The following is a 12,939-nucleotide window of genomic DNA, read 5'->3' on the forward strand; positions in this document are numbered from 1 at the left end:
TTAGTTGGTTTGCTCTATGCATAAATAGTCATCAAAGCAGATTTCCCCTAACACCTCGCACGCCCAGACTTGCAGTGTTTGTCGCTCGTCTGCCGATTCCCTCTATATGATTTCATGCTTAGGCGGAGGAACCTTTGTCCACACCAGGAGCTCAGTTAAATAATATCCACATATTTATGAGGGGGAGGGGCAAACCTCAGATCAGTGTGAAGCGATAAAATAAATTGTCTAATACTCATGGCTGCCTTTGGTTGGTCCTGCTTATTACAGCTTCATGGCTCTGATTGGTGGATAGTTTTTGTCATCCACCAATCAGTGTGTGAATACATCCCCCAACTGTGATTGGCCAGAGCCGTTAATCAATCAGCATCGCACACCAGTACCCCACAGACTGCAGCCTAGCAGAGTGGCTGGACACTGTGTCTGCAGTAATTGTCTGTGACAGGCAGAATATGCTGCCCAGTCACTCTCGTATTGACAAACACATTTGGAGTGGCCAGGGAGCAACCTCTGCCGGCATGCCCCCCTAGTCCAGCCCACCTCTGTGGTCCATTAGGGAGTTTTCCAGGTATTGAAAACCCCCCTGCATGCACCATTGGACATTATCGTTGTCTACTTTAGTGGAATATATATATATATATATATATATATATATATATATATATATATATATATATATATATATATACACTAGCTATCATTTTATAGAATGTACTGGATAAAAGCTTATTTCTTTGCTATGAGCAAACTTTTCCACTTGTCTTTTTTGGTGCATCTCCCCACAATGTTTAAATGGGCGTGGCTAGGTGGTTTGCACTTTCAGGAGGTCTCCCCCTAATTTGGTGTTGGCACAGATAATCAGTGAGAGTAGACGGCTATGTCAGGAGACTATGCCCACAAGTATTGTATTGAGAGGATTATTGCACTTTAAGCAGACTGACAGGAGCCGATGGGAAAACAATAGGGGAAGCAGACCTAGCATCATCATAGGAACTTATTAGACATTATTTCCAGAACATTTACACTGAACTGAGCTGGGGGAAAAAAAGAAAAATAAGATTAAAGTCCTTTTTCAAAACTCTGAGTTGTACAAGTCAGGAGCAAACTAACTTCAGCAGCTGGAGAATGTTCTCACATCACCTGCTCTATTAACACATTTCCAGCAACGATATCAGGTTTGTAGAATGAGCGTAACAATGATTTATAACTAAATTCCCAAATGCCACAACACCCTTGTGAATGGGATGTAATTCCAAATGTAAGAACAGACATCAAGTTTTTGTAGATAAATGTGTCTAACCTCATAGCCACAATATTTGCAATTAAGTAGCGACTCCAGTTACTGTTTGGCTGCGGTGGTTTGTGAATAATTATCCGTTACAAAGTGACATCATCAGCACCGCTTAAAGCAAGCAGAGTCTAATGCCGCTAAGCAGTTCTGTTGTATAATAGGAAACGGTTTCTGTAACCCATAGCAACTGATCAAATTAGAAAATGCACACGCTTCATTGACCAGGACACCACGGTTGTATTATTTTATTGTTAACCTTTATTTATACAGCACCAACATGGTTTACAAATTATGTTTCATCATCTGTTGCATTGATGTCACAGCTGGCACATACTGCATTATACACTCAATGTTTTTGTTTGAAATTAATTGTAATCAAAATCAGTTTATTTTACTATTCTAAAGAGTTGCATTGCTTTGTAGTCCTGCTGATGATTTTTCCTATGACACATATATTTGTGATGTGTAATACCTCTATATAGCCTGAGGGTGTCACTATTGTCATCCCTGTACAGAAAATTAAACGGTTCTAAATGGCAACAACACTGACACCTGCTGGCAGTAGAAGGTACTACACACCGAACTGTTAAAATGCATCAGGGTATTACTGTTTGGGGGATGCATTTCTCAGCATTGGGAGTACCTTGGTTTCAATGAGCAGAGATTGCCCTATATTGTACAGTGAAGAGGTCATTTCAGTTCACCGTAATTAGCGTACATTTTATGAGCTTCCTTAGAAGGTTCTGGAGTAGAGGACATACTTTACATTCCCCCATATTTCCTTTATGAGAAGAAGTCCTGAGGAAGGTCTTTCCGGTACGGATAGGATGTCTGCGTTCCCACTGCCTGCACGCTCACCGACGCAATGTAGTTTGACCTTTTCACCATTTCTTCCATGCTGAGCTGAGGATACCGTGCCATATAGAAAGCCAGAGCCCCAATAAAACTGTCTCCAGCCCCCTTGGAGGAAAAAGAGACACACACAGTCATATACTCCAGAATATAATTTATAACATGCTACCGCCAGGGCAGAATCCTGTGATAGTCATTACTCAGCAACATTCTATTCACAAGAAACATTCTATAGACACGAGTCTTGTGGAATAAAACCAAGCTGCTGCCATGTCTGTTTCTCAGACCTCTGCTCCGTAAGCGTGTAATTGTTACACAGATAATGGAAACAGGATTGGCCCGTAGCTCAGACATTAAAATGTAGCATTAAGCCAAGTCCTCCGGCATTAAACCTAGAATGGGAAGCCCTGTATTGTTCTCTCCGGGCTGTGTTACAGTAAGTCATTTGTCTAGACTCTGAGCTATTTATTAATATTTTTCCACCAGTGGAATCCCCACGTCCTGCAGCCATGACTTGGCCTGTGTTGCTTCCCTTTGGCAGCATTATCTGCAGTCACGGGTCGGTGTATTATCTGCTATTTATACATCAGATATTCACGTTACTAGGTGACTGCTATCTCATGTGTCTCCCTAATCTAAGATGTATGGATGGAAAATAAATGCAGATGACAAACGGTGAAAAGCTATTGTGCTGTCAGTACCAGAGGAGCAGCGCTGTGATTCAGTGGCTCTTCTAACAATGCAGACACAGAAATAGCCCATTCTGTACTTTGTCTGTGGCTTACTGGTGCCACGTGTTCTGTGTGAGACTCTGTAAAAACTTACCAGTATATACATATATACCCAGTTTCTCTGACGTCCTAGTTGATGCTGGGAACTCCGTAAGGACCATGGGGAATAGACGGGCTCCGCAGGAGACTGGGGGGGGGGGGGGGGGGGGGGGGGGGCCTGGGCAGCAATTATAATACCTTTTGACAAAAATACACATAAACTGTATATGTGTAAAAAACCCGCCATTAAGTTACAGAAAACGCGGGACAGAAGCCCGCTGCTGAGGGGGCGGGGCCTTCTTCCTCAGCACACCAGCGCCATTTTCCCTTCACAGCTCCGCTGGAAGCACGCTCCCCAGGCTCTCCCCTGCAGTATCCAGGTACAAGATGGATTAAAAAGAGAGGGGGGGCACATAAATTTAGGCGCAAATCGATACAGACAAGCAGCTATTGGGAAAATCACTTATTAGCAGTGTAAATCCCTGTGTTATATAGCGCTGTGGTGTGTGCTGGCATACTCTCTCTCTGTCTCCCCAAAGGACTTTGTGGGGTCCTGTCCTCAGTCTGAGCATTCCCTGTGTGTGTGCGGTGTGTCGGTACGGCTGTGTCGACATGTTTGATGAGGGTTACGTGGAGGCGGAGCAGAGGCAGATAAGTGTGGTGTCGCCCCCGACGGGGCCGACACCTGATTGGATGGATATGTGGAAGGTCTTAACCGACAGTGTCAACTCCTTACATAAAAGGTTTGATGACGCAGCAGCCTTGGGACAGCCAGGGTCTCAGCCCGCGCCTGCCCAGGCGACTCAGAAGCCGTCAGGGGCTCATAAACGCCCGCTAGCTCTGATGGTAGACACAGATGTCGAGACGGAGTCTGACTCCAGTGTAGATGAGGATGAGACAAATGTACAGTCTACAAAAGCCATCCGATGCATGATTACTGCAATGAAAGATGTATTGCACATTTCTGATGTTAACCCGGTTACCACCAAGAGGGGTATTATGTTTGGGGAGAAAAAGCAGCCAGTGACTTTTCCCCCATCTGATGAATTAAATGATTTGTGTGAAGAAGCGTGGAGTTCCCCTGATAAGAAACTAGTGATTTCTAAGAGGTTACTGATGGCGTACCCTTTCCCGCCAACGGATAGGTTACGTTGGGAAACATCCCCTAGGGTGGACAAGGCGCTGACACGCTTATCTAAAAGGGTGGCACTGCCGTCTCAGGATACGGCCGCCCTAAAGGAGCCTGCGGATAGAAAGCAGGAAGCTATCCTGAAGTCTGTGTATACACACTCTGGTACTCTACTGAGACCTGCTATTGCTTCAGCCTGGATGTGTAGTGCTGCAGCAGCATGGACTGATACCCTGTCAGACAACATTGATTCCCTCGACAGGGATACTGTTTTGTTAACCATCGAACATATAAAAGACGTCGTCTTATATATGCGGGATGCACAGAGGGACATTTGCCTGCTGGCATCTAGAATTAATGCAATGTCCATTTCTGCCAGGAGAGTATTATGGACTCGGCAGTGGACAGGTGATGCTGATTCTAAAAAACACATGGAGGTTTTGCCTTATAAGGGTGAGGAAGTGTTTGGGGACGGTCTCTCGGACCTCGTATCCACAGCAACTGCTGGGAAGTCGACTTTTTTACCTCAGGTTCCCTCACAGCCTAAGAAAGCACCGTATTATCAAATGCAGTCCTTTCAGCCTCAGAAAGGCAAGCGGGTCAGAGGAGCATCCTTTCTGGCCAGAGGCAAGGGTAGAGGAAAGAAGCTGCACCAGGCAGCCAGTTCCCAGGAACAAAAATCCTCCCCTGCTTCCACTAAGTCCACCGCATGACGTTGGGGCTCCACAGGCGGAGCCAGGTGCGGTGGGGGCGCGTCTCCGAAACTTCAGCAACCAGTGGGTTCGCTCACAAGTGGATCTCTGGGCTGTACAAATTGTATCTCAGGGATACAAGCTGGAGTTCGAGGCGACTCCCCCTCGCCGTTACCTCAAATCAGCCTTGCCAGCTGCTCCCAGGGAAAGGGAGGTAGTACTGGCGGCAATTCACAAGCTGTACCTCCAGCAGGTGATAATCAAGGTCCCCCTCCTTCAACAGGGCAGGGGTTACTATTCCACAATGTTTGTGGTACCGAAACCGGACGGTTCGGTGAGACCCATCCTGAATTTAAAATCCTTGAACACTTATATAAAGAAGTTCAAGTTCAAAATGGAATCGCTCAGGGCGGTTATTGCAAGCCTGGAAGAGGGGGATTTTATGGTGTCGCTGGACATCAAGGATGCTTACTTGCATGTCCCCATTTACCCACCTCACCAGGAATACCTCAGGTTTGTGGTACAGGACTGTCATTACCAATTCCAGACGTTGCCGTTTGGTCTCTCCACGGCACCGAGAATATTTACCAAGGTAATGGCCGAAATGATGATACTCCTTCGGAAGAAGGGAGTTATAATTATCCCGTACTTGGACGATCTCCTCATAAAGGAGAGGTCCAGAGAGCAGTTGTTGGTCAGCGTAGCACTCTCTCAGGAAGTGTTGCAACAGCACGGCTGGATTCTGAATATCCCAAAGTCGCAGCTGATTCCTGCGACGCGTCTGCTTTTCCTGGGCATGATTCTGGACACTGAACAGAAGAAGGTGTTTCTCCCGGTGGAGAAGGCCCAGGAATTGTCATCTCTGGTCAGGGACCTCCTGAAACCAAAACAGGTGTCGGTGCATCACTGCACGCGAGTCCTGGGAAAGATGGTGGCTTCTTAGAAGCAATTCCCTTCGGCAGGTTCCATGCAAGGATCTTTCAGTGGGATCTGTTGGACAAATGGTCCGGATCGCATCTTCAGATGCATCGGTTGATCACCCTGTCCCCAAGGGCCAGGGTGTCTCTGCTGTGGTGGCTGCAGAGTGCTCATCTTCTCGAGGGCCGCAGGTTTGGCATACAGGACTGGGTCCTGGTGACCACGAATGCAAGCCTCCGAGGATAGGGGGCAGTCACTCAGGGAAGAAACTTCCAAGGACAGTGGTCAAGTCTGGAGACTTCACTACACATAAATATACTGGAACTAAGGGCCATTTACAACGCCCTGAGTCAAGCAGAGCCCCTGCTTCAAAACCACCCAGTACTGATTCAGTCAGACAACATCACGGCGGTCGCCCATGTAAACCGCCTGGGCGGCACAAGAAGCAGGATGGCGATGGCAGAAGCCACAAGGATTCTTCGATGGGCGGAGAATCACGTGCTAGCACTGTCAGCAGTGTTCATTCCGGGAGTGACAACTGGGAAGCAGACTTCCTCAGCAGGCACGACCTCCACCCGGGAGAGTGGGGACTTCATCAAGAAGTCTTCACACAGATTGTAAATCGCTGGGAACTGCCACAGGTGGACATGATGGCGTCCCGCCTCAACAAGAAATGATCTCAGAGGACCCATGGTCTCTGCCTCTCAGACAGGACCTGTTACAGCAGGGGCCCTGTCTGTTCCAAGACTTACCGCGGCTGCGTTTGACGACATGGCGGTTGAACGCCGGATCCTAACGGAAAAGGGCATTCCAGATGAAGTGATTCCTACGCTGATAAAAGCTAGGAAGGATGTGACTGTAAAGCATTATCACCGCATATGGCGGAAATATGTCGCTTGGTGTGAGGCCAGGAAGGCCCCAACTGAGGAATTCCAGAAGGGTCGATTTCTGCACTTCCTACAGTCAGGGGTGTCTATGGGCCTAAAATTGGGGTCCATAAAGGTCCAGATTTCGGCCCTATCTATTTTCTTTCAAAAAGAACTGGCTTCACTGCCTGAAGTTCAGACGTTTGTTAAGGGAGTGCTGCATATTCAGCCCCCTTTTGTGCCTCCAGTGGCACCTTGGGATCTTAACGTTGTGTTGGATTTCCTGAAATCACACTGGTTTGAGCCACTTATGACCGTGGAGCTAAAGTATCTCACGTGGAAAGTGGTCATGCTGTTGGCCTTAGCTTCGGCTAGGTGTGTGTCAGAATTGGCGGCTTTGTCATGTAAAAGCCCATATCTGATCTTCCATATGGACAGGGCAGAATTGAGGACTCGTCCCCAATTTCTCCCAAAGGTGGTATCAGCGTTTCATTTGAACCAACCTATTGTGGTGCCTGCGGCTACTCGGGACTTGGAGGATTCCAAGTTGCTGGACGTAGTCCGGGCTTTGAAAATTTATGTTTCCACGACGGTTGGAGTCAGAAAAACTGACTCGCTATTTATCCTGCATGCACCCAACAAGCTGGGTGCTCCTGCTTCAAAGCAAACTATTGCTCGCTGGATCTGTTGCACGATTCAGCTGGCACATTCTGCGGCTGGACTGCCGCATCCTAAATCAGTAAAAGCCCATTCCACAAGGAAGGTGGGCTCTACTTGGGCGGCTGCCCGAGGGGTCTCGGCTTTACAGCTTTGCCGAGCTGCTACTTGGTCGGGTTCAAACACATTTGCTAAATTCTACAAGTTTGATACCCTGGCTGAGGAGGACCTTGAGTTTGCTCATTCGGTGCTGCAGAGTCATCCGCACTCTCCCGCCCGTTTGGGAGCTTTGGTATAATCCCCATGGTCCTTACGGAGTTCCCAGCATCCACTAGGACGTCAGAGAAAATAAGAATTTACTCACCGGTAATTCTATTTCTCGTAGTCCGTAGTGGATGCTGGGCGCCCGTCCCAAGTGCGGACTCTCTGCAATACGTGTATATAGTTATTGCTTAACTAAGGGTTATTGTTATGAGCCATCCGTTTAGTGAGGCTCAGTTGTTGTTCATACTGTTAACTGGGTAAGGTTATCACAAGTTGTACGGTGTGATTGGTGTGGCTGGTATGAGTCTTACCCTGGATTCCAAATCCTTTCCTTGTTGTGTCAGCTCTTCCGTCACAGTTTCCCTAACTGAGGTCTGGAGGAGGGGCATAGAGGGAGGAGCCAGTGCACACCAGATAGTACCTAATCTTTCTTTTAGAGTGCCCAGTCTCCTGCAGAGCCCGTCTATTCCCCATGGTCCTTACGGAGTTCCCAGCATCCACTACGGACTACGAGAAATAGAATTACCGGTGAGTAAATTCTTATTATTTCCCAGGCTGCCGGAAAGGGACAGTTAGGCTTAGGCTGCGGCAAGTTAGATTTAGGAGGGGAGGGGGGGTAAACGTACTTACCCGACCCCTATCTGGATTCTTTGCTTTGGGTGTGGATCATAGGGTCGACACGGTCTTTAGGTCGACTTGAAAAATATCGACATGGGAAAAGGTCGACATGAGTTTTTGTTTTTCCTATTTTTTTTTTTGGTGTCGTTTTCTTCGTAAAGTGATTGGGAACCGCAATTAGTGCACCGTGTCACTCTTGGCTCGCCAGCTTCGGGCAAGGTGTCTCGCTACTGCTGCGCTCGGCACAGGTTACTATTCCCAATTGTAGTCCACGTGGATCGTAAAGTAAGAAAAAGTAAAAAAAAATTGAAAAACACGTCGACCTATAGACAATGTCGACCAATAGTGGTTGACCTAATGAGTGTCGACGTAAGTGCAGTCGACCTAAAGACGGGATCCCCTTTACTGTGGGATGCCGGTGTCAGTCATATGACCGCCGGCATCCTATCCGCCGGGATATCGTATCCCATTACGTCATTATTGTAGTTAAAAAAAAAAAAAAAATGGCCTCAAATTACCCCAAAAATAACTTTTTCTTTACTTTTATGCACCCCAAATTTAATTAAAGTATTTATGTCAATGAGAAATAGATTTTTTTCAGTTGTTTTAAAGTGGCCTGAAATTACCCCCAAATCACCTTATTTTCTTTTACTTTTTTGCATTTTTCATTTCAGTTGTAATCAAACAAAAATTTTTGCTTTCTATAATTTTTTTTTTTTAATGCACAAATCAGACATTTGACACCTTTTAAGAGCGTCCAGTACTTTCCTTATGCCACTAACAGTCTTCTACATGGTCCTGTTGTCACTTTTTTTGTGGTCCAGGACGGTCTCCCCACTTTTTCATCCTCTTTTCATAGTTCACTTTAGGACAAAAATTTGCACAACTTCGCTGCGAGGAGCATGATTTGGCACTTTTAATTGAATTGTGTTGCTGGAGTGTGCGCATGAAGGCGACGTGTGTGAGTTTAACGGTGTGAGGCGTCCTTTTTCCCCCATGTATTCTGGTTTCTATATTCTCCAGGAACCAAGATCACCTGTACATGATTATGGAAATACAGGGATCTGGCTGATGGCGGTAACCCGAGGGCCTGGTGCTGAGAATGATCAACGGTCTATTGTGGGAAGTGGAGGAGCTGTGATCAGTCCTGTGTGGGTGTGGCCAAGGCAATGCGGGCATGTACACCTAATAAACTATGGGTCCCAATAGTTCCTAAATATGTAAAAGTAGTAAAATTACATCCTTTTGTGAGGTAATAGAAACACAATTTTATGACTTTTGATTGATATCCGACTGTGTGTCCAGATAGGCTGATGTCATTGTCATCCTCATACTGTCATGGTAATGGGCCTATATTTAGGTGGAGGCCTGGGACTGTACGTAGTCCCATCCGCCCTATATTTAACACATGAAAGAAAACAGGTGGCTCAGATATACCTGTCCAGTAGAACAGCCACATACAGTCTGCTGCCCCTGATGAGCAACAGAGAGCAGAGAAATGTGAAGGCGATTATTGTCCTCACTGCAGTAGGGTGGCGGCCATGTTGCCGAAGTCCTATCATGACATACACCTCTCTGTCACTTGCTCTCCCCCTGGTGGCCACCGGCTGCAGCTGCATTGAGCTCTCATCTCATTCAGGTTATTCCCGTGTTAGCTGTATGGCGGCGGCGAGGCAATGGGGAATCCGGGACTTTTAACTAACTTCCCTGGACAGCGGGTGACTATGGGGCTAATTCAGTAAGGATAGCAAATTCTGCTTTCCTAGCATGCTGGGGGCCGCCCATCGCTGGGCAAGGCCGCCCAGCATACTGACCGGCGCCTTCCACCCCTTCAACAAGCAGAAATCGCGAGTGATCGCAATTTCTGCTTAGCAAAAATACCGGAAGCCTCATGCCGTGACGTCACACACAGCCGCCTTCTCCCTGATCACGGCGGCCGCGTGTGACCACGCCCACGACACGCCCTCATTCGTCCGACTCCGCCCCCGCAACCCTCTGTCTCCTCCATTGAAACGGAGTGTTGCCTGCCCCGCGACCGCCTCTTCCTGATTGACACGCAGAGGCGATCGCATTTTCTGCGCCCCCTCCGCAGAAAGTGCGGCCGTGTGCGCAGGACGGGCGTTGTGCATACGACCGCGGGGCGATTGTAAAAATTCTGGTTGGATCGCAATTTGTGATCCAACCTGAATTAGCCCCTATACCCGAAACTGAATGCTTATTAAGCGCTTCTGAACTGCTCAGTAAAAGTACAATGGGCAGATCTATAAAACAGACTTCCTAGCGGGGTCTGTGCAGCCTAATTTCCTAAAATATTCAGTCTCTGTTACTAGGATGTTATTACAGTACATCGATTTAAGGGGAATGTCAATTGTCCATGAAAAGACGGATGTTTATAAGTATATGTGGCTGTGATTGCGGCTGACGGACACATTAGGAGTAATTGTTGGCAAATAATAGTTACAATGAAATATAGCCTGAACATTGGTCCACAGTAGAGTATTGTACTGTAGCAGGAAAGAGTCTGGATTATCAGTCATTCAGTTACTAATCTATGTACATATGATGCAATATATTAGTTACATGAGCCAGGATACTTACAGCAACAAGAAGACAGACGCTTACACTATCACCTTACTGCTGGGTATTGGCCTGTGGACTGCGCACGTGCGAATACACTCTGACGGGGATGGATCTGCTGATCCCTCTCTGAAAAATTCTGTGACACTGTAGCACATAGGCTATAACAGGCCAGTGCATGCATGGTAAAGTGACCATTATAGACTGCTACGGGGAGACCACTAGTGCTGAGCTACACACTAATGATGCTGTGGCTGAGTCACAGCTGTCATTAGTCCAGAGAACAAACTGCGTTCTGTAGACCAGGTAGTGATGTTCTATTTAATGGGAAATGCTGTTTCCTTTCCCACGAGGGCACTCTGCAGCCTCATACCCCAGTGACATCATTGCTTCCTGGTATTGAGTCACCCAGATGACACGCATATGTTTGTACGTTAAAATTACATGTAATGCTGGGCATACAGGCTACAATTACCTGCCCTTCCGCCCAATATCAGCAGATCAGACAGATAATTGCAGCGTGTATGCGGGCAACTGATGCGGTAATATCGATTGGCCTGGGCGCAGGGCCGTCTTAACAGCAGTGTAGGCCCCTGGGCACAGCAATGAACTGGGCCCCCTACCTATCCTCCAGCGGTGGGGAGTGCTATCAGCAGCAGCTTTGATGTCCCGTGGGCGGTAGGGGTGGGGGGGTGCTATCAGCGGCAGCTTTGATGTCCCGTGGGTGGTAGGGGGTGTTCTATCTTCCGCTCAGGATGTAGGACCTGGAGCAGTAATTTATGCAAATTACTCCTTTACTTCACAGATGGGGCTAAACTGTAGAGGGGGTATTGGGCTGAATGAAGAAGCCCTGGTACATGACTTCCAGGGTGGTAGGGGGTGTTTAATAGGTAGGGGAGGGGTGGATAGTGGAGTGGGCTTAATATTTATCATTTTCCAGTTGGAGGGCAGCTTGCTTGACTGCAGATATCTCAAGTTCCTGAAAATATTCTTCTTAGCTTTAATGGGATAAAAAACTAGAGAGTCCCACCTTTCAGTAAGTACTGGGGACTTGGGTATCAGAGATCAGGAGCCAGAGCAATCCACCAACGAAAATCTAAAATGGCATATTAGGCATGTGGAGCTGGAGCAGGGATTAGCTGCTGGAAGGCTGATATCTCTGGTTCTGGGCATAGTGGAGACAAGCTGCCAGTGTCCAGCAAAAGGGGAGAGTCCCAGCTTTAGGATTATACACTCAGAAAAACATTAAGTCAGACAGAATTCGAGATATCTGGCTGGGAAGAGCAATTAACAGGCTTGAATGGGGACCACTGCTTTCAAGCCGGATATCTCCGGTTCCCCAGGGCCGATTTTCAAAAATCTGGTACCTCTGGAAAGAGGGGACCCTCAGCTATCAGCCTAGGGCCGTTATACTCCTGGGGCCCTTGGGCAAGAGCCCATTGAGCCCATACGAAAAGACGGCCCTGCCTGGGCATGCCGGATCGCCCTCTGATTCGATACTTTGAAAGCGTCCGGTAGGCCGCATCGGGCAGTGTATGCCCTACGGCGGCTGACCGACTGATATTCCCCTGTGGGAAGGAACAGGGAAATGTCTCCTTTCCTGGGCGTGGAGCTCAGCTACTGTATAACGGGCTGGTAAAATACAGGACAATGGCACAAATGTACTAAGCCTTAAAAAGTGATTAAGTGGAGACAGATAAAGAGTGATAAAGTACCAATTAATCAGCTTCTGTCATTTTTCAAACACAGCCTGTGACACGGCCGTTAGGAAGCTGATTGGCTGGTACTTTATCTCTCTTTATCAGTCTTACTTTATCACTTTTTAAAGCTTAATACATTTGGGCCATAGTTTGTTTTAAGGGGGTTTGTAGAACATAATACAGATGAAACGTGAGGAAGGTAAAGCACGGTACAGGGCGATTCTCCGTGATGGCCGGGACAGCTACACAAATTCAAACTACATACAGCTCCAAATTACCAAGATTGTAGCGGGTCTGAAGTTACAGGGTAAGGCACTGCTACTAAGCAATTACGTTTTCATATAACAACAATTCTTTAACAGACCAGTTTAAAGGGAAAACAATTTTAAAAGCGTGTGTGCACGGAACTTTATGTTCACTATCTGGAGAATCACCATACTGGATATACAGGTAGAGGGGGTGGGGGAACAATACTGGATATACAGATGGGAAGAATCATGTGGGGCATTTTGTAATGCAAATAAACCTTTACTCACAAGCGCTGCACAGCTACTGAATACACAATCACAAAGACACTACGTATGTAACATAAATCCGGTCCATGC

At 47.1% G+C, this 12,939-nt stretch overlaps 1 protein-coding gene across 1 annotated transcript in view; it reads right to left on the reverse strand.

Annotated features, from left to right (window-relative positions):
* Nucleotides 1–1,508: 1,508 nt before the first annotated feature.
* The window catches only part of RBKS (ribokinase), a 155,767-nt gene continuing 144,336 nt past the window's right edge, over nt 1,509–12,939 (reverse strand). The window contains exon 9 of the mRNA XM_063918903.1: nt 1,509–2,251. Coding sequence (XP_063774973.1) covers nt 2,075–2,251 — 177 coding nt within the window. The 3' untranslated portion in view covers nt 1,509–2,074. The remainder of the gene's footprint in view (nt 2,252–12,939) is intronic.

Source organism: Pseudophryne corroboree, chromosome 4 (assembly GCF_028390025.1).
Source record: "Pseudophryne corroboree isolate aPseCor3 chromosome 4, aPseCor3.hap2, whole genome shotgun sequence".
Lineage (NCBI taxonomy): Eukaryota > Metazoa > Chordata > Amphibia > Anura > Myobatrachidae > Pseudophryne > Pseudophryne corroboree.